Source organism: Crocuta crocuta, unplaced genomic scaffold (genome assembly GCF_008692635.1).
Source record: "Crocuta crocuta isolate KB4526 unplaced genomic scaffold, BGI_CrCroc_1.0 scaffold526, whole genome shotgun sequence".
Classification (NCBI taxonomy): Eukaryota; Metazoa; Chordata; class Mammalia; order Carnivora; family Hyaenidae; genus Crocuta; species Crocuta crocuta.
In genome coordinates, this window is record NW_027528811.1 from 390,877 (window position 1) to 412,203 (window position 21,327).

The 21,327-nt window shown below is 55.9% G+C and overlaps 1 protein-coding gene across 1 annotated transcript in view; it reads left to right on the forward strand.

Moving 5' to 3' along the window:
• The window catches only part of OBSCN (obscurin, cytoskeletal calmodulin and titin-interacting RhoGEF), a 154,398-nt gene extending 140,874 nt beyond the window's left edge, over nt 1-13,524 (forward strand). The window contains 27 exon segments of the mRNA XM_077755858.1: nt 344-546; nt 1,468-1,559; nt 1,810-1,931; nt 2,458-2,570; nt 2,703-2,871; nt 3,044-3,125; nt 3,485-3,685; nt 4,155-4,215; nt 4,603-4,680; nt 4,976-5,148; nt 5,294-5,320; nt 5,903-6,055; nt 6,153-6,198; nt 6,342-6,419; nt 6,787-6,996; nt 6,998-8,552; nt 9,058-9,135; nt 9,455-9,565; nt 9,723-9,890; nt 10,732-10,854; nt 11,031-11,201; nt 11,664-11,748; nt 11,972-12,211; nt 12,437-12,660; nt 12,782-12,857; nt 12,986-13,135; nt 13,279-13,524. Of these exon segments, the coding sequence (XP_077611984.1) occupies nt 344-546; nt 1,468-1,559; nt 1,810-1,931; nt 2,458-2,570; nt 2,703-2,871; nt 3,044-3,125; nt 3,485-3,685; nt 4,155-4,215; nt 4,603-4,680; nt 4,976-5,148; nt 5,294-5,320; nt 5,903-6,055; nt 6,153-6,198; nt 6,342-6,419; nt 6,787-6,996; nt 6,998-8,552; nt 9,058-9,135; nt 9,455-9,565; nt 9,723-9,890; nt 10,732-10,854; nt 11,031-11,201; nt 11,664-11,748; nt 11,972-12,211; nt 12,437-12,660; nt 12,782-12,857; nt 12,986-13,135; nt 13,279-13,456 (4,967 nt within the window). The 3' untranslated portion in view covers nt 13,457-13,524.
• The last annotated feature ends 7,803 nt before the right edge of the window (nt 13,525-21,327 follow it).

Genomic DNA, 21,327 nt, shown 5'->3' on the forward strand with positions numbered 1-21,327 from the left:
CTGGGTCCCCTTGGGCCTGGGTGGCCCAGTACCCTGGGGTCTGGAGTGGACCATGGTGTGGAGGCAGTCCCAGGGTGAAGGGATGGGATGAACTGAGACTGAGGGGCAGAACCAAGGCAGAGGGCAGGTATCCAGATCCATGTGTTCTCAGAGTTGCTCACATGTTCTCAAAAGTCCTGAGCTCACTGTCTTGCGTGTGTGGTAGGGTGGGTTGGTGGTGGGAAGGGCAGCCCAGAGATGGCTCACTGGGGCAGCCTCTGAGCATTGAGACAAGGTTTCTAGAGCCCACTCCTTGGGCACAGGCCACCCCTTATCCCTACATGCTGACCCACCTCTCCCACAGATGTTGTTGCCCCTCCCCCAGTTGCCCTGGAGACAACAGACCAGGAGATTACATCTGTTCCAAGGACGCTGGTGTGCCCCAAGGCTCCAGGACCCTCCACAGGGGACCATGCTGGCTCCAGCCCTGGCTCTGGGGGAGCACCCAAACTCCAGGAGGCTGGCCCCCAAATCCCAGGCACAGAAGCTGCAGATGCATCTGGTGTGGCCCAGTGGCCTCAGGCTGATCACAAAGTGCCACCTGCTCTCAGAGTCCCCCCTGTGCTGGCCCCAACCTTGGCCACCCCAGGTATCTATCCTCTGAGGGTGAATGGGCAGAACCCTGGGGACCCTGATATCCCAATGGCTCCATGCACTAGGGGACCTGGACAAAGCCCACCATAGCTCAGCCTCAGTCTCCCCATCTGTGAAGCTAGGCAGGGGGGTAGGTGCGCGGACGTTCTTGCCACCCAGAATATATCTGTCCTGGAAGCCAGAGGCTTTGGTGGTCAGTCCTGGGCACACAGCCTGAGTACCATGTGCTCCTGGGTAGGTGAGAAAGAGGGGGAGGAGGAGGAGGAGAGAGGAGGAGAGAGAAAGAGAGGAAGAGGAAGGAGAACAAAGAGAGGAGGGAGGAGGAGGAGTGGGAGGAGGAGGAAGAGAGAAGAAGGAGAAGGTGAGGAAGGAGGAGGAGGGGGAGGAGGAGGAGGAAGAAGAGAGAAGAAGGAGAAGGTGAGGAAGGGGGAGGAGGAGGGAGGAGGGGGAGGAGAAGAGGGAGGAGAAAGGAGAGGAGAGGTAGATCCCTCCCACCACCTTGGGCAGATGAAACCCCCAGGGATGCTGCCTTGGGGCCCCTCCCCTGCCCAGAAGCTCCTGCACCTGGCTGTCAGGATGGCCATTGTCTGGGACCCTTCCGTGAGGCTGCTGGCCTAGGACAGAAGAGTGCCTTGGCATCTGGGCTCTGCAGGGAAGTGGGGACCCCTGGGTTTGGGGAAGGGTATTCCCGGTCTGTTCTTACCCCCAGGGGCCCTGCTCCCCCACAGTCTCTCCTCTGGGCCTGGAGGATGACATGGGGGACACATCATGGGGGACAGTCTCATCTCTATCCCAAGCTCCCTCTCACTAAGCCCCTGTCTCCTACCAGTTGAGCTCCAGAAGGTGCCAGAGCCTCTCCCCCAGGAGGGCCAGGAGCAGGAGGTGGGGGCCCACCCTGAGGCCCAGGGACTCACTGTGCCTATCCGGTAACCTCCCTGGCATGCTGGGTGGGGACAGTTCATGAGGGGACATCCCAGGGGCAGGGCAGAGCAGAGAGGCTGCCCTCAGGGTGAGGGGTGTTGGGTGGAGTCCTCATCTCACTAGGGGCTGGATCCCCTCTCTGTACATCCCCTCCCTAAAAATCTGCTGCAGTGCAGGGGATGGGGCAGGCAGAGCTGCCCACACTGCAGAGGTTTAAGAGAAGGACAGACAGCTCAACCCACTCCATGACCACAGGATGGAGGGCACAGCCTGGCCGGGGGCAGGCGTGGTGGAGCTCTGGGACATCCATAGCCAGGTGTTCACGGAGACCAAGCATCGGACATACGTGTACCAGGCCAGCGACACGAGTGCCACAAGTAGGTGGGGGGTTACTGGGTCAGGTCTGTGTGTGCTCCCCATGCCCTGGACTGGCGGAGGTATGCTTGTGCAGAGGAATCTGCAGAGCCACCTGGTCTGTCCCAGCCTTGTTGTGGCCGGGGACCTCACTGCCCCCAGATCCCCCCAAGGAGGTGTGAGAGCTGTCACCTGGGAGGGGTGAGAGGCTGACAGTGAACTGGATGCTGGGGCCACCTTCCCCAGCAGGCATTGGAATGCTCTGAACGTCCTGCCCTTGGACAGCTAGGAGAGACAGAGGCTAGATGGAAGAAGGTACTTCTTGACCATCAGAGGCCTGGGCAGAGTTAGGAGGGGGGTGTCTCCATTAGGGAGCGAAGGGGGGCTCTGTTGCCCTGGGGCATATCGCAGGGCAGGACAGGACAGGGAGGTCATTGCTAGCCCACTGGAGGGGGTGGTCTCTTACTGCAAGCCCCAGCTCCAAGACTCAATGCAGGGCGGGGACACACAGCCTGGACCCCTCCCCACGGGCTGTCTCTTGCACCCCAGGGCCCCCGTCCATGCAGGTCACTATTGAGGATGTACAGGCACAGAGGGGCAGCATGGCGCAGTTCCAAGCGGTCATCGAGGGCAACCCGCAGCCCACAGTGACCTGGTACCGGGTAGGGACAGGTGCTGGGCTGGGGACTGGGACTGGCGAGTGTGTGGCATTCCCACCCGATAGCAAAGCACTCACCTGAGGGCAAGGGTCCCCAGGTTGGGCTGACCGCCGTGCTGTCTGCCTGTGCCCCCAGGATGATGCCCAGCTGGTGGATGGTGCCCGGCTCAGCCAGCAGCAGGAAGGGACCACATACTCCTTGGTGCTGAGGGATGTGACCCAGCAGGACGCTGGCGTCTACACTTGTCTGGCCCAAAATGCTGGTGGCCAGGTGCTGTGTAAAGCGGAGCTGGTGGTCCATGGGGGTGAGTCCGGTGATCCCTCCCAGAAGCCGGATCTTGGCTCCTGGAGGGCACGGGCGGGATAGTCTGCGGCCCCTCTGGGTTCCAGCACAGTGCGGTCCAGCACAAGGATGCTATAGCTGGGGGGAAGTGGACATCTTTACCCACACGGATGGTTCCCCTTCCTCCACTGCAGGAGACAGCCAGCCTGACTCTGAGAAGCAAAGCTATCGAAGGAAGCTGCACTCCTTCTACGAGGTCAAGGAGGAAATTGGAAGGTGTTGTCCAGAAATCCACCCCTGCTGCTCCTCAATCCCTGCCTCCCAGAGCTCCTTCCCACAGTCCCCGCCCCGGGAAGCCCCAAGCACCCCCTGGAACCCCTGCTCCCCAGGAACCCCCGCATCCTGGGAAACTTGACCCTCACAGAGCACCCGCCATCTCCCCAGGTGCCCCCAGTATCTCCTGGAACCCTTGCGCCCCGGGAACCCCTGCGCCCTGGTAGCCCCACCCCCACGGAGCACCCGCCTTCCCCAGGTGCCCCTAGTATCCTCTGGAACCACAGAGCTCCACCACTCCTCCAGTCCCGTCCCCGGGAAGCCCAGCGTCCGTGAGACCAGCGCGGCTCCCTTCCTCCCAGGGGCGTGTTTGGCTTTGTGAAGAGGGTGCAGCACAAGGGAAACCAGACGTTCTGTGCGGCCAAGTTCATTCCCCTGCGGAGCAGGACGCGTACTCAGGCTTACCGCGAGAGAGACATCCTGGCCACGCTCAGCCACCCACTGGTCACAGGGCTGCTGGACCAGTTTGAGACCCGGAAGACCCTGATCCTCATCCTGGAGCTGTATCCGGTCGTGAAAAGGGGGGCACGCGCAGGCCCTGGGCAGGCATGGGCCCGAGGGCCCCTGTGAGGCCTGCTTTCGGGTGTCCCTGGACACAGCCCTGGCCTTGTAGCTCCCGGTCCTGTGTGGCAGGGCTGAGTACACAAGGTCCAAGACAGGCCTTCACTGGGCCCCTCTCACACTCCACAGAGCCACAACCAGGAGATTGGAATTACTGGCCACACCCAGCCAGTGCTAATGCTGAGGGTCCATAGGCAGCTCCAGGGAGGGGTGCACATGCCCTACTCACCCCTCCCACTCTGCTGCTGCCTGCTGACCTCAGTCCACCTCTTTGGGGTCCCTGTCCCTCCTGTCCTCCTCAGCCAGCCCCTAACCTCCCCAGCTTGGCCCCCAGGCTCACCCCAAGCTAGGACGTGTGTGTGGGGCCAGGTGGGTTCTAGACTCCAGTGCTTTTCTTGACCTGAGCCCCAGGTGCTCCTCAGAGGAGCTGCTGGACCGGCTGTTCAAGAAGAGTGTCGTGACAGAGGCTGAGGTACTGCACTGTGTCCTGCTCTCCCTGGCCATGCCCAGTACACCCCAGCTCAGAGACCTTCTGGGGTTCCCCAGGGCCTCACAGGGTGTCGCAGCTCCTCAGTAGAGCTCTCGAAGCCCTCCCATGCACCCCCCTCCTGGGGGGCCGCTGCTTTCCCCTCCCAGATGCCACCTGGCCAGTGGGGCCATCTCTCACCAGCTCCTGAGACAGCAGGTGTTTCCCGCTTTGCAGGCCCATCCACTTCCGGGCCGGAGGAATCCCCTGGCCTTGGGGGTCTGGGAGGCTTTGCACACAGCCTGCCCCAGGGACCATGCCCAGCTCAGATCTGGGGGGATCAGAGCGGGAGGTGGATGATGGCTGTCCCCTGAGCCCTGGCCTCGGTTGCAGGTCAAGGTGTACATCCAGCAGCTGGTGGAGGGGCTGCAGTATCTGCACAGCCAGAGTATTCTCCACTTGGACATAAAGGTGCTTGACCTCTTGGGGCCCCCAGGGGCCAGGGAGGGATCCTGCAGGTGGGGGGAGCAGGTGGTAGACACAGGTCTAGCACTTCCAGACTCTGGGATGCAGAGTGATTTCAGGTGGGATACAGCTCGGATGAATCAGAAGCTGTCACCAAATAGCACTAAAGCCTACCCCAAGACTGCCCACTGTCCCACTCACTCACCGTTGCCTTGGGACGGCCCTTCACAGACCCCTACATGTTCCCTGCAAGTCACCTCCTTAGGGCATGGCCTCCCCTTTCCCTGACTCTGTCTCACAGCCCCCAAACATCCTGATGGTGCATCACGCTCGGGAGGACATTAAAATCTGCGACTTTGGCTTTGCCCAAAAAATCACCCCAGAGGAGCCACAGTACAGCAAGTATGGCTCCCCGGAGTTTGTGTCCCCTGAGATCATTGAGCAGACCCCTGTGAGCGAGGCCTCTGACATCTGGTGAGTGAGTGGCCCCTGGGGATGCCAGCAGCCCCCCCCCCAAACACAGCCCCTGCCCCTCCTCCTATATCTCCCAGCTCCAAGCACATCCTTTGTCCCAAGCCCAGGCATGGGGTGACTCACAACTGTGCTTTCGTTCCTGCAGGGCCATGGGGGTCATCTCCTACCTCAGGTGAGTAGACCCCTGCCTCTGTCAGCCACACCCTCTGATGCCAAGCCCAGGTCCCCTCCCCATCAGGCCCGTGACAGGCCATGAGCACTACTGGCTGTTCTCCAGATCAAAGACCTAAGACCCAAAGGGCAGCTATTATGGGAACCAGCGGTCAGCCAACTCTGATAAGTGGTTTCTGCTGAGCTCTTTCCTTATGCCCTGTGGCCCAGAGGAGCTCGGCCAAGTCACCAGGAAAAGCCCTGAGCTGTCTCCCTAAAGGGTCCAAGCAGTCTGCCCAGAGCCCCCTCATTAACAGTTACAGCTGCCTGGAGGAGGCTGCTGGTGTAGACTGAGCCTGGATTCCACCTCAAGCTAAGGCTGGGTACATACTCCAGGTTGACCCTTGATCCCTGTCACAGGCTGAGCCTGGATCTCTAGTCAAATCTCAGGCCACTTCTGGGATTCTCAGAGCTGGATGGGAGTGGCTCTGTGGCCACTGGGGGCCTTGTAAAAGACCCAGGACTATTTGCTCTGGCCACCTGCCTCCTATGGATCCAAAAATCCAGGTCACCTCAGAAGGCAAAATCATGTCTCTGCTTTCAGCCTGACCTGCTCGTCACCGTTTGCTGGTGAGAGTGACCGAGCCACCCTCCTGAATGTGCTGGAGGGGCGGGTGTCTTGGAGCAGCCCCATGGCTGCCCACCTCAGCGAGGATGCCCAGGACTTTATCAAGGCTGCCCTGCAGAGGGCCCCAGAGTGAGTGTGCTGCCTTTTCCTTGCCCGGGGTTCTCACACACCTGCCTCTGGGGCAGCTGACCACCTGGCATGACCCCTGGCCTTCCTTTACTCCCAGGGCCCGACCCAGTGCAGCCAAGTGCCTGGCCCACCCCTGGTTCCAGGTGAGAAGGCTAAGCTCAAGCAGGCCTGCACAGGGAAGGAAACTGAGGCCACAGGGTTGTGGTTGGGGGGGGGGGAGGCCTGTGTGGGCCACAGGGTACACCAGAGTCTCCACTCACCGTCCCTCTTACTTGGGCCCCCTCAGAAGTCCGTACCCGCAGAGGAGGCCCACTTCATCAACACGAAGCAACTCAAATTCCTGCTGGCCCGCAGCCGCTGGCAGGTAAGCAGTGCAGCCTCATGGAGGGGGTGGGGAGGTCCCCGCAGGAGATGCTGCAGGGGGCGGCGCAGAGGGGGCAAAGCTGTGAAGTGGCTCCTGGAGGCCCACGAGGAAACCCGCCCAGAGGGCTGGTGGTGCATCCCCACTCCGCCTGCGAGAATGAGAAGCCCTGCTGGGCACCCTTCATTCTCTGAGGCGCCTTGCCGGTCCGGGCGGGCGGAGGTGCGTGCAACGCGCAACGGGCAGGGCAGGGACGGAACGACACAGCCCTAAGGGACGAGGAGTGGGCCTCCAGGGCAACCAGCTCCAGGGTGCCCGTTCTGGGCGGCCGACACGCGGCTGACGCGCCCCTGTCCCCCGCACCCCCCAGCGCTCCCTGATGAGCTACAAGTCCATCCTGGTGATGCGCTCCATCCCTGAGCTGCTCCAGGGCCCACCCGACAGCCCATCCCTCGGGGTGGCCAGGCACCTGCGCGGCGACGCCAGCGCCTCCTCCAGCAGCTCGTCCTCGTCCTCAGACAACGAGCTGGCACCTTTCGCCCGGGCCAAATCGCTGCCGCCCTCTCCGGTGACCCGCCCCCCGCTGNCTGCCCGGCCTGCGGGAGCCGCTGCTGGAGCATCGCACGCTGGAGGAGGAAGCCGCCCGGGAGGAGCAGGCCGCTCTGCTGGCCAAAACGCCCTCCTTCGAGACAGCCCTGAAGCTGCCCGGCTCCAGCGCCCGCGGGGCTCCCTGCCGCAGCCGCTCCCTGGAGCTCGACCGGCCACACTCCCCCAGCTCCTCCGCTGAGGCCTGTGAGGGGGGGCAGTGCCCTGGCCCGGCCCTCTCGGGCCTGCAGACAGCCTCAGGGGAGAGCCCGCCGGGAGGTGGCACATGTGCCAGAGAGATTGAGCGTCCAGAGGGATCCTGGCAGGAGCCAAGACTATTGCCGTCCATCGGGGGCCACCCGGGGGCCGCTCAGCAAGAGAGATCATCCCAGGACAGCTGTGGGGGGCAGCCCGCCCCTTCCTTCCATCCCCAGTGGGGTCCTGCTCCCTTGCAAGGCTGTGGCCCCCCTAAGGCTGTTACACCGCAACTTTCTGGCTCCTTCCCTTCAGAGCAGTGTTCAGGGCCCCAACGGGCATCCTTGAGCCCCTTCCCCTTGGGGGACACCCAGTCCCCCATCTTTCCAGCCCAAGAAAGCCCCCAGCCAGGCTCTATGGAGGGACCAAAGGAGACCCGTCTCCCCAGGAGGCTGAGTCCCCCTAGCTCCCCAGGGCTGGCCTCCCTGGTGGGCATGGAGCCTGGCCCCTACCAGGATACTGAGGTCAAGGCCTTGGAGCTGGAGGATGCATCAGAGCCGGAGCCCAGCCCACAGCGGCCTCAGGAGCAGGCCACCACACGGAAGTTCTCCCTGGGGTGGCGTGGGGGCTATGCAGGAGTGGCTGGCTACGGCACCTTTGCCTTTGGTGGGGACGCAGGGGGCATGCTGGGCCAGGGTCCCCTGTGGGCCAGGATGGCCTGGGCCACCTCTCAGTCCTCAGAGGAGCATGACGACACTGGGGCCAAGAGCCCGCCGCCCCAGGCCACTGCAGCGCCCCTTCCTGAGGGCAGCGGGGCACCCCCAAGGGCCTCCCCAGAGCTGAGCTCATGGGAAGACTTTGGCGGGGGCTCCCAGGTGTCCCTGGTGCAGATCCGAGACCTGTCTGGGGACTCAGAAGCAGCAGACACCGTGTCCCTGGACATCTCAGAGGTGGAGCCTGCCTACCTCAACTTGTCCGACCTCTACGACATCAAGTACCTCCCTTTCGAGTTCATGATCTTCAGGAAGGTCCCCAAGCCTGTGGAAGCAGAGTCACCATCCTCCCCGGAATCTGACGCTGAGGAGGAGCTGGCTGAGTTCCCAGAGACCACATGGCCCTGGCCAGGTGCTCTGGGTCCGCCGGCCAGCTTGCAGATCACAGAGGAACCAGAGGACATGGAGGCCCTGCTCGCGGAGGCTACCAGCAGTAGGAAGCGGAAGTGGTCACCCCCCTCCGGTGGCCTCTTCCACCTCCCCGGGAGGCATGCACTGGAGGAGCCCCTGGAGCTGGGGCTGCGCCGGAGGGTCAGGGCCTCAGTGGCCCACATCTCCCGCCTCCTGAAGGGCAGGCCCGAAGGTGACTCCCCCACCCACTCTCCCCTCTGCACCACCCTGCAGGTGGCCGATGTCTTGTCTGCACCTTGGGGCACTTCACTTCCCACACTGAGAAGGGCTAGGGGGACACAGAAGCCACTCTGCTCCAGGGTCCTCTCCCCGTCCCCTCACGGGCCTCTGTTTCTGAGGTCCCTTGTGTAGCCTCAACCCCCACCCCTTGTGTGTGTCTGAGGCCCGGTGTTGAGACCTGAGGAGGCCTGGAGACACTGGTACAAAGAGATTCAAATCAGGCTAGGCCTCCCCAGGCACCGGTTGCCTCAGTCCTACCTGCCTCTGGTGTCCTTGCCCAGGACAGACCAATCCTGACGGCTGAGGAGGGTGCTCTCTACAGCAGATTTAGCCCATCTGCAACAAAGCTCCCTGGGGTCTGGGCTCTTGTGCCCCGTGTGGGAGTACACTGTGGGTGTCAGGCAGCTCCTGGCAGCCAGGCCCCTTGGGTGTGACTTCCAGAGGCCTCCTCCCTGCAGGTCCGGAGAAGGAGAGCCCCCCCAGGAAGAAGGCAGGCCTGGCCTCCTTTCGGCTGGGCCTGAAAAGCAGGGACCGAGGTGGGTGCACTGCCCTGGGGGGCTGAATCGCACTGTGGCCGAGGGGACCCAGCTGGGAGGGATGGGAGCCCTGCTGTGGTGCCCAGACCAGTGAGGGGACAAGCTTACATCCACAGGGGCTGGAGCCCAGATTGGTGAGGCGGGTGCTCTGGTCCCAGTGTTGAGGCAATCTTGGAAGACTTTCTGGATCAGGTGTCAGTGTTGAAGATGAGCTGAGTGGGGGTGGGCTTCCCTGCACCCCTGCCCCAGTGGTCTAGGCCTTGTTCTCATGTTGGGGGTCACCTCTGAAGGCTCCCCTGCCTCCCTTCCTGCTCCCCAGCACCATCCTTTCTAAGGGAGCTCTCAGATGAAACCGTGGTTCTGGGCCAGTCGGTGACTCTTGCCTGCCAAGTGTCAGCCCAGCCAGCTGCACAAGCCACCTGGAGTAAAGGTGAGGAGGTGTCCTGGGGCTGAGGTGCAGAGAGGGGGTACTCCTGGGGGGCATTGCTCTCACTGTGCAGAGGGAACCTGACACCCCAGGAAGGCATGGGTCGGAAGGCAGGGTGTATATTCGAGCTGTCCCCCAGGCCTGCTCTGTCCTGCTGCAGATGGGGCTCCCCTGGAAAGTAGTGGCCGCCTCCTCATCTCCTCCACGCTCAAGAACTTCCAGCTCCTGACCATCCTGGTGGTGACTGCTGATGACCTGGGGGTGTACACGTGCAGCATGCGCAACACATTGGGGACCGCAGCCACCACAGCTGTCCTCCGGAAGGCAGGTGGGTGTTCCGCAGCAGGCCCTCTGGGCGAGATGGCGACAGGCACCAACCCACACGCCACTGCCTCCTTCCGGAGGTTTCTGCCAGGCCAACGGAGGCTGGGAAGGGGATGGGACTCTTCTGGGGTGACTGGAGACCACCTCTCACTTTGTGGGTTGTTTTACACCGGTCCCCTCTGCCAAGGAGGCCCACAGAATGTGACGCTCCCCACCCCGTCATGCACGCCCCCGTGCACTGGAGGGGCCTGGAGGGGCCACAGAGGTGGGAGTCAGCTCTGCAGGCTAGGTCCCCCAGGAGGGGAGGCAGGAGGCCGGGTGAGCCAGCCAGCCCAGCCCCCTCCCCGGCCCCTCTGTGTGTGGGGGCTCCTCTCCTTGCGTTTCACAAGATACCCCTCCTAGCTCTTCTCAACGGAGAAGGCTGCTTGCCATTTTGTGTTTCAATTATGGTCAAACCGAGATCTCACAAACAGTGCAGGGGACCCCGAATGGGGGCTGTGGGTGTAGCTCTCTGGCCCTGGCTTGATTCCCAGCAGGTGCTTGTCAGGTGAAGCTGGGTAGTCAGGACAGGCCTCCCTGCGCTGATGGAGGGCTGTCCTGAGGGTCACTCCATGGGCTTGCTGAGTACGGTGGGAGGGGAGCCTGGCAGGGTACACACCCACCATAGGAGGCCCTGGGCCCTTCTACCTACCACTCAGTGCTGGAAGAGGACCCTGAATGAACAGGACAGGGGGCTCAGGGACCTGGCTGCAGGTGCAGGAGGGTGAGGCTGGGCAGGCTGGGGCTCCAAGCTGCATTGGGAAGTCCCAGGGAGCCCCCTCCAACCGCTGACCATGGCCCCGCAGAGCGCCCTTCGTCTTCTCCACGCCCCGACATTGGGGAGGTGTATGCAGATGGGGTGCTGCTGGTCTGGAAGCCTGTGGAGTCCTACGGCCCCGTGACCTACATCGTGCAGTGCAGCCTGGAAGGTACGAGCATCCCAGTGCCTCCCAGGTCCCCATCGGAGATGCTTGCCTGGCTGGGTGGCCTCAGGCAGAGCCCAGCCACCTCCGTGCTCCCTCTGGGAAGGGTCTGTCTGCCAACTGGCCCTGGGGAGGGGAGGCCTTGGGCTAGTGCTCACCCTCACCCCTCCTCTGTGGCCCAGGTGGCAGCTGGAACACGCTGGCCTCTGACATCTTCGACTGCTGCTACGGAGCCAGCAAGCTTTCAAGGGGCGGCACCTACACCTTCCGGACAGCCTGCGTCAGCAAGGCGGGCATGGGTCCTTACAGCAGCCCCTCTGAGCCGGTCCTCCTGGGAGGGCCCAGCCACCTGGGTGAGCCGCTCCGCAAGGCCTACTGGCAGGGCGGAGGCGGTGTACTGCCACTCCAGCCACACACACTCTCTGGGACGGTTTTAATTTTCTTTTTAAGTTTTATTTATTTTTGAGAGAGAGAGCATGAGCAGGGGAGGGGCAGAGAAAGAGAGAGAGAGAGAGAGAGAGAGAGAGAATCCTGAGTAGGCTCCGCACTTCGGGGTTCGAACTCAGGAACCTGAGATGATGACCTGAGCAGAAATTAAGTCAGATGCTTAACCGACTGAGTCCCCCGGGGTGTCTCTGGGATGGTTGTTTTAATTGGTAGCTCCTGCTCCTCCATGGGCCAAGGAACAAGAGGTCAAAGTGTGGGGGTTCACAGAAGGGCCCCTGTCACAGTGCCTGGGAAGGGGTAGAGGAGACCAGGTTGGGGGAACTGGGGCTGGACGGGTGCCTCCCAGTCACTGGCTCGTTCTCCCGCAGCCTCTGAGGAGGAGAGCAGAGCCCCACGGCCAGGCCAGCCCCTCCCCAGCACGGAGACCTTCGCCTTCCAGATGCAGATCCGAAGGTGAAGGGAAGGCTGTCCGGCGTGCGGCCGCAGCCCACCACCCCGCTGGCTTTGTTGTTCCCATCCCAGCCTCCCTCCCCACTGTTTGGTTCAGAGCCTCTGAGCCTCCCCTTTCTCCTTCGGAAGGCTCCGTCACCTCCTGCTGGGCTTGCTTTACTGACACTGGGAAGGAGGGCGCGTTGGGGGGTGTCCTCACAAGCCTGGCCGCTGCTCCCTCGCCCAGGGGCCGCTTCAGCGTGGTGCGGCAGTGCCGGGAGAAAGCCAGCGGACGCGCGTTGGCCGCGAAGATCGTCCCCTATCGCCCCGAGGACAGGACTGCTGTACTGCGCGAATACGAGGCTCTCAAGAGCCTGCGCCACCCTCACCTGGCCCAGCTGCAGGCCGCCTACCTCAGCCCCCGGCACCTGGTCCTCATCTTGGAGCTTTGCTCGGGTCCCGAGCTGCTCCCCTGCCTGGCGGAGAGGTGAGGGATGGCCTGGATGCAGGGCCCAGGGTGGGAAGGTAACCCGCGCCAGAGCGCGGAGGGACGCGCGGTGGGCACCACCTCCCGACCCCGCCTCCACCCGCAGCCCACGTACGGGAGCTTAGCAGAGCCAGGATGCCCCTCCCAAGCCCACGGGAAGGGCTGGTGTCCCCGCGCCCCTTCTGCCTTTGGCAGAGCTGAGCCCCTCTTCCCGCGCGCCCCCAGGGTCTCCTACTCGGAATCCGAGGTGAAGGATTACCTATGGCAGATGCTTAGCGCCGCCCAGTACCTGCACGCCCAGCGCATTCTGCATCTGGACCTCAGGTCCGAGAACATGATCGTCACCGAGTACAACTTACTCAAAGTCGTCGACCTGGGCAACGCCCAGAGTCTCGCCCAGGAGAAGATCCTGCCCTCTGAGAGGTTCAAGGACTACGTGGAGACCATGGGTGTGCAGGGAGCTGACGCCAACCTGACCTGGGGGGAGGGTGGGCCAGGAGGAAGCCCCACCCCCAGGCCTGCCTCCCTCCCCAGCCTCTTATCTGTGCCCTGCCCTGTGCCCACTCCCAGCTCCTGAGCTCCTGGAGGGCCAGGGTGCCGTCCCGCAGACCGACATCTGGGCCATAGGCGTCACAGCCTTCATCATGTGAGTTCTCCAAGCGCGGGGACAGGGGGAGATGGACATCCACGGAGGGTGCCCCCAGAGCCCCCGCTGTCCCCCCATCCACCCGGTGGTGACAGTGACCTGAGTCTCCTGACCCCCGACGCGTGCAGGCTGAGCGCAGAGTACCCGGTGAACAGTGAAGGGACACGCGACCTGCAGAAAGCCCTGCGCAAGGGGCTCATCCGTCTGAGTCGCTGCTACGCGGGGCTGTCCGGAGGTGCCGTGGCTTTTCTCCGGAGCACGTTGTGTGCGCACGCGTGGTAAGGCGGAGGTCCTGCCCAGCTCATCACCCTGCCCTCTGCCCGGCGCCCAGTCCACCCACCCCGTCTGGCCCATGTCCTGCGTCCTTCTCCGCTCGGCCTCCGCTCCCAGAACTCAGCTGGTACCGTTTCCCCCTCTCCAGGGGCCGGCCATGCGCATCCAGTTGCTTGCAGTGTCCGTGGCTAACCGAGGAGGGCCCTGCGGGCTCCCAGCCGGCAGCTGTCTCCTTCCCCACCACGCGACTTCGAGCCTTCGTGCGCGAGCGAGAGAAGAAGAGGGCGCTGCTGTACAAGAAGCACAACCTGGCCCAGGTGCGCTGAGCACCTGGTCTGGCAGAGAGGGTGCCTGTGTGATGGGGGAGGTCGCCCTGCTGGACTGTGCCCCTCAGTCTCCCCTCTAGGACTCGCTATATATGAACAGACATGCCAATAAAAAAGCAGAACCGGATGAAGTGTCATCTGTTTGTGCGTTTTCTTTCTTTGTCTGGGGAAGGAGGTGAGGGTTCCACTACCTCACTTAGGGTTTGGGGGCTGATCAGGCCACAGAACTGCCCTTCCCTGTGGAATGGGTGGAAGTGAGGCATCCTGGTTCGGGGAGTGCAGGAGCCTGAACTACCCAGGCAGCCTCACCTGGGGTGACCAGCTCATCCAGCTTACAGTCCTGGGGAAACTGGGATGGTTGTTCCCCGCCTCACCCCGCCAGCTGGCCCCCAAGGCACCTCTCCTGGGCTCCTGGATGCTCCGAGGTGCATGGATACAAAATCATTAGCTTTGCCCCCACAGTCACCTCCCTGGCCTGGTGTGGCCTCCAGGACAGGCCACAGCAGCCCTATCTCGGTCAGAGGCAGAAAGGAGCCTGGTGGGTGACCAGTATGGGTCTCCAGAGGGAGGCAGAGGTGGACTTCTGTATGGGAGGGTCTTAGAAGCAGAAGAAAGATCCTGAACCAGAGTCCTCCATCCCCCTGCCTCCAGCTCCTGCTAGATGTTCTGGCCACTCTCAGAGAAATCTCACTTGGAAAGAATGTGTGGTTCTGACGTTGCATGAGCACTCGCTGCTTGTTTGATCTCTACCACTTTTAATTCTAGTTTCAGTTAGGAATGGCCTCCTGCCAGTACTCCCTCCTGGGACAGGTACACTTTCCCTGGGGACTATCTCTGAGCCCTCTGCTGAGAGTCTCTCCAGAGTCCTGACCACTCTTGTTCAGACACACAATGAACACACCTCTGGTCTCAGCCCTCATGGTCTGCATCTGAGCCCACTCCTTCCTCTCCATCACATGCTCAGCCCCAGCTGGCCATATGCATATCAAGCCTGGCTCTGCATGTGTGGACCCAGGTGAGACTGAGCAACCTGTCTTCTAAGACCACATTTCTTTAGTAACCTCCTCTGTGCATGTCCTTGTCTAAGCCTGTTTAGATAAAGTTTTGCAGGATCAGCCCAGCTCCGACTAGCACATGTTGAGATACTCACTGGGGCTCTACAGAGGCAATGTCTCTGCCTCAGGGCTCAGCTTCCCTCAGTCCTTGTTAGTGGCTGGACTTTCTTCCTGGCAAGCCCAGGTCTTCTTGTAAGTTCTGCTTTGTTACTTTGCCTCTTGTGCTTCAGGCACAGTGGCTAGTGTCTCCTCATAGTCTTGTTTTGGATTTGCCCTTTCTTCCTTTTTTAAAAAATGTTTTATTTATTTTTGAGAGAGAGATAGAGATAGCGTGGGCAGGAAAGGGTCAGAGAGAGAGGGAGACACAGAATTCAAAACAAGCTCCACACTCTGAGCTGGCTGTCAGCACAGAGCCTGACGCGGGTCTCGAACCCACAAACCGTGACATCATGACCTGAGTTGAAGTTGGACGCTTAACCGACTGAGCCACCCAGGTACCCCTGGATTTGCCCTTTCTAATAACATGATCCATGGCCCTTTTCCCAGACTGAACCCTGCTGAATGAACTCACTCAGCCCCAAAGTCCCTGCATTTATCTATTATGAATATTTTATTTGTAGGCTGTTTCTAAAGATCAAATCTAATGTAGTGCAATTTGTTTTTAACAGTTGTGTTACAATTTATGATGTGGCAACTTTTTTAAATGATTTTTTAAAGTCTATTATTGAGAGAGAGAGAGCGAGCAGGGAGGGATGGGATCGGGCAGAGGAAGGGAGAGACACAATCAAACAGGCTCTGTGCTCAGCAAGGAGTCTGACAGGGGACTCAATCCCATGACCTTGGGATCACAATGTGAGCTGAAACAAAGAGTTGGATGCTCAACTGACTGAGGCACTCAGGTGCTCCTGAATTTTGAGGATTCTGTATGTACTCTGCATACTAGCCCTTTGTGAAATATGTGGTTTACAAGGATTTTCTCCCACTTTGCAGCTTTTTATCCATCCTTTTAACAAGGCCCTTCAAAGACCAAGTTTTAATATTTTTAGGACAGTTATTTTTATTTTTATTTCTTTTTTTAGTAGTCTTGATGCCCAGCATGGAGCCCAATGCGCAAGACCCAAACTCATAACGGTGAGAGCCAGACAGGAGCCACAATCAAGAGTCAGATGGTTAACCAACTGAACCACCCAGGCACCCCTAGAACATTTTATCTATCTATCTATCTATCTATCTATCTATCTATCTATCTATCTATCTATCATCTATCTATCTATTTTTAAAACAAATGAACATAGAGGGAAAAAGAGAGGCAAACCATAGTGTCTTTTTTTTTTTAATATTTTTATTTATTTCTAGGAGAGAGAGAGAGAGACAGCGTGAGCAGGGGAGGGTCAGAGACAGAGGGAGACACAGACTCTGAAATAGGCTCCAGGCTCTGAGCTGGCAGTCAGCACAGAGCCCAACGCGGGGCTTGAACCCACGAACCGTGAGATCATGACCTAAGCGAAAGTCGGACGCTTAACCGACTAAGCCACCCAGGCGCCCCGTGTCTTTTTTTTTTTTTAATGTTTTATGAGACAGAGAGAGAGAGACAGACCGTGAGTGGGGGAGGGGAAGAGAGAGAGAGGGAGACACAGAATCTGAAGCAGAATCCAGGCTCCAAGCTTTCAGCACAGAGCCCAACCTCGGGCTTGAACTCATGAACTGTGAGATCATGACCTGAGCCAAAGTTGGATGCTTAACCGACTGATCCACCCAGGCACCCCCAGATTGGGTAAGCTCTATTGTCCTATCTTCAGGTTCACCAGTTCCTTTCTCTGTCCCCTTCATTCTGCTGTTGAGCTATATTTTGGTTGTTGTATTGTTCGGTTCTAAAATTTCCATTTGGTTATTTTTTATGCTTCTACTTTTTTGCTAAGACTCTCAGTTTGTTTGCTGAAACATTTGACTTATTATTTATTTCACATGTGTTTGCAATTTTTGTTGAAGCATTTTTATCATAGCTTTAAAATATTTATCAGAAAATTCCAACAATAATGTCAGATCAGTATTGGTGCCTATTGCTTGTCTTTTTTTTTTTTTTTAATTCCCACTGAGTTTGGGATCTTCCTGGTTCTTGGTTCTTGATTATGACAAGTTATGCCTTTTAACTGAGACGTGGACACTTTCAGAACATATTATAAGACTCTGGTTATTATTTAAGATTTCTGTTTTAGCTGCCTATGATATAAGAAGAAATATATTTGGTCTTTGTCCCACATTCCTGGCACAGAGTCCATAAAATTCCAGGCTCCTTGGAAAATGTGTTTTGTTGTTGTTGTTGTTGTTGTTGTTGTTACTCCTGAAGAGTTCTTTTAGAGCACACCTTAGTTTATGCTCATGAGGTGACCTAGGATGGGACCCATGGGTGGCCTCGGGATGACTAGAAAGACCAAGTGCCTAGAGGATTGGAATATCCATCTCTACCCCTGACCTCCAGGGAGTGGAGGGGGCTGGAGTTTGAGCTTTATAAAATCTCTCTCCTTTTTTTAATGTTTTATTTATTTCTGAGAGAGAGAGAGAACGTGAGCAGCGTAGGGTCAGAGAGAGAGGGAGACACAGAATCTGAAACGGGCTCCAGGCTCTGAGCTGTCAGCACAGAGCCCGATGCGGGGCTCAAACCCACTAACCGCGAGATCATGACCTGAGCCAAAGCCGGACACTTAACCGACTGAGCCACCCAGGTGCCCCAACTTTATAAAATCTCTTGAACAATGAGATTCTAAGAGCTTCTGGGTTGATGAAGATGTCAACTTGCCGGGAAGGATGATGTCCCAGAGAGGGTATTAAAGCACCATCCCCTTCCTGTATCTTTCTCTGTGCATCTCTTCCATCTGTATGCTCCTGAGTTGTATCCTTTATAGTAAACTGGTAAACCTAAGTGTTTCATGAGTTCTGTGAGCCATTCTAGCAAATCATTAAACCTGGGGAGGGGTTTGTGGAAACCCTCGATTTATAGTTGATTGATCAGAAGTACAGGTGACCTAGGACTTGCACCTGGCATTGTAAGTGGGAACAGTTTTGTAGGGGCTGAGTCTTTAACCTGTGGAATCTGATGTTAATTCTAGGTATATAATGTCAGAACCAAGTTGAATTTTTGGACATCTAGCTGATGTCCAGAGAATAAGAGAATTGGTTGTTGGTGATGGAAAGCAGCCCTGACTAGCTGTCTCCAACACTACTCTGTCAGGAGAAGGGTTGATGCCACCTCATTACTACCCAGTGGAGAGAGAAGTTTGGGTACCACTGACATTGCTGGCAGGGCGGGGGCCCTAGTTTCTGTTGAGCAGAGGTGGGCATTGCAGCTACCCGCTGGTCTCCTCTGCCCCTCAGGTATTGCACAGCAGGGTTGAAAGTCCAGCTCCCCACTCAGTATTCTGTGACACCCTCCCAGCAGGGGTGGGTTTGGGGAGGCTCATTACAGCCTGGCTAGGGGCAAAGTCTGGGATATTTAAGTTTTTTTGTCCTGCTAGGCTGCCCCATCCTGGTCTTATGGCTAGAAAGAGTAGGCTTTATGGGACCTTTTTTTTTTTTTTTTTTCCNGTTCTTGTCCAAGTCTGGATATATAAGGGAAAAAGAAAAGCCAGAAAAATCACCATGGTAACAACACTGTTCCTAGGGTCACAAGTTCTCTATGGTCCATCTTGTGTCTCTACCTTTCAAGGTTGTTGTAGACTGAATGTGCTCTACCCCCCAAAATTATATGTTCAAATCTTAACCCCCCTGCACCTCTGAGGTGACTGTATTTGTGACAATATTTGGAAATAGGCTCCTTAAAGAGTTAATTAAGAGAGCACCTGGGTGGCTCTGTCAGTTAAGCATCCAACTTCGGCTCAGGTCATGATCTCACGGTTTGTGGGTTCGAGCCCCGCATCAGGTTGTGCTGACAGCCAGCTCAGAGCCTGAAGCCTGCTTCAGATTCTGTGTCTCCCTCTCTCTCTGACCTTCCCCTGCTCACGTTGTCTCTCTCTCTCTCTCTCTCTCTGAGAAATAAATAAAAAACATTAAAACTTTTTTAAAAAAGAAGAGTAGAGCTGAATGCTCTACTATTTTAAAAATAAATAAATAAAGGGTTAATTAAGGTACAATGATCCCAACTCCACAGGACTGGTGTCTTTATAAGAAGAAGAGATCAGGACACAGACTGGCACAGAGGGATGACCATGTGAGGACACACCAAGGAGAGAGGCCACAGGAGGAACCAGCCCTGCCCATGCCTGGATCTCAGACTCACAGCCTCTGGGAGTGAGAAACAGTAAATGTCTACTACTTAAACCTCCTAGTGTTTATTATATAGCCTGGTTGACTATTATAAGGGTCTTCTTATGTTTGTTTTATATGTAGTTTCTGAGCTTTTATTTGTATTTAGTGAAAAGAATAGTGAGAAGTTCACATACTCTATTGTTTTCAGAAGTGAAGTTCCCTTAGTTACCATTTAGCAGTTACCCAGGTGTTCAACCATTGATTAATGGGGGGAAAAGATGGGGTCCATACATACAACAAATTTTACTCAGCCTTAGAAAAGAATGAGATCTTCCCATTCATTTGTGACAACATGGAAGGGCCTAGTGGGTATTATGCTAAGTGAAATAAGTCAGAGAAAGACAAATAAGATTTCACTCATATCTGGAATTTAAGAAACAAAGCAAATAAAACAAAGAGAAAAGAGACAAAACAACAGATTCTTTTTTTGTTTTTAGTTTACATTCCTTTATTTATGAATACAGTTCAGTTTCTTTTCATTCTTAATTGACTCTGTGCTTCCTCTCAAAATAACATTCCTTTTTTTTTTTTCTAGGAGAGAGAGAGAGACAGCGTGAGCAGGGGAGGGTCAGAGAGAGGGAGACACAGACTCCGAAATAGGCTCCAGGCTCTGAGCTGGCAGTCAGCACAGAGCCCGACGCGGGGCTCGAACCCACGAACCACGAGATCATGACCTAAGTGAAAGTCAGACGCTTAACCAACTAAGCCACCCAGGCGCCCCTCAAAATAACAGATTCTTAAATGCAGAGAACAAACTGGTGGTTGCCAGAGGGGAAGTTGGGGGGTGGGGATGGGTGAAATAGATAAAAGAGATTTAGATGTACAAACTTGCAGTTACAAAATAAACAAGTTGTGAGATGAAAAGTCAAACAGTAAGATTGGTGACAAATGGTGACGATATTTATTGTGATGAGCAGTGAGTAATGTATAGGTTCATCAAATTACTATATTGTACACCTGAAACTAATATAACACTGTATGTCAATTAAACTTCAATTTTAAAAACACACACACACACACACACACACACACACACACACACACACACACCTAACTAGGCACCTGGGTGGCTCAGTTGGTTAAGCATCCAACTCAGTTTCAGATAAGGTCATAATCTCATGGTTTGTGAATTCAAGCCCTGCCTTGGGCTCTGTGTTGATAGCACAGAGCATGCTTGGGATTCTCTCTCTCTCTTTCTCTCTCTCTCTCTCTTTCTGCCCCTCCCCTGTTTTCTCTCTCTCTTGCTCAAAATAAATAAATAAACTTAAAAAAATTTTTTTAAACCACCTAACTAAATATGAACAAGTAAAATCCCACAATGTTTAAGGATAACCCATGATGATAATGTAAGATTTATCTTAGGAATACTAAGTTGGTTTACAATTCGAAAATTAATCAGTGCAAGAGGGTGACATTACCAAAATGGAACTTTAGGAAGCTCCACTTTTTAAATTTAAATTTTAGTTAGTTAACATAGAGTGCAATATTGGTTTCAGAGTAGAATTCAGTGATTCATCACTTACATACAATACCCAGTGAACATCTCAACAAATGTCTTCCTTAATACTCATCACCTGTTGAGCCCCTCCCCCACCCACCTCCGTCCATCAACCCTTAGTTTGTTGTCTGTCATTAAGTGTCTCCTGCGGTTTGTTTCTATATCTCCTCTTCCCCCTCTTTCCAAACATTCATCTGTTTTGTTTCTTAAATTCCATAATTTAAGATAAGTGAAATCATAAAATAAGTGAAATCATATGAAATTTTCTTTTTCTGACTGTCTTTTGCTTAGCATAATATATTCTAGCTCCATCCACATCTTTGCAAATGGCAAGATTTCATTCTTTTTGATGGCTGAGTAATATTCCAACACACACATGTATATATATATACACACATGTATATATATATACCACATCTTCTTTATCCATTCATCAGTTGATTGACACTTGGACTTTTTTCATAGTTTGTCTATTTTTGATAATTCTGCTATAAACTTTGGGGTGCATGTACCCCTTTGAATCTGTATTTTTGTATAAGAACGTCTATTTATGTTTTCTGTTAGAAAAATAAAAAAACAAAACAAAAACAGAGACTGGTTAAAATACTGTTATAGGAGCTCTGGAAAACAATCAAAGGTTTGCAACAACCAGGCTAATGCCCAGTCAAGGAAAGGCCCCTTCAAAATGGAATGAAAGTTCATGGTGTTTTTATTTGCATAGCCCACTCCTCCTCCAGCATGGCACAATCATGGTTTGAAACCAAGCAGTTTAGTTCCTAGTTCCCTTCCTTGAACTAGGCAGAGTAGAGTTGACCTTGTATGCAATGGTCTTACCTGTCTGGTGGATGTCTGAAGGACTGATCTCTATCTTGCCTAACTTGGATCTCAGATGGAGAAAAGGGGCAGCCACTGATCAGGAAAGCAACAGGGAGACTGCTGACTTACAGATATTTGTAGCAAGAAATATAGGTAGAGACATACAAGGAACAATCTGAGATCCTAAGGAGAAGCTAGAA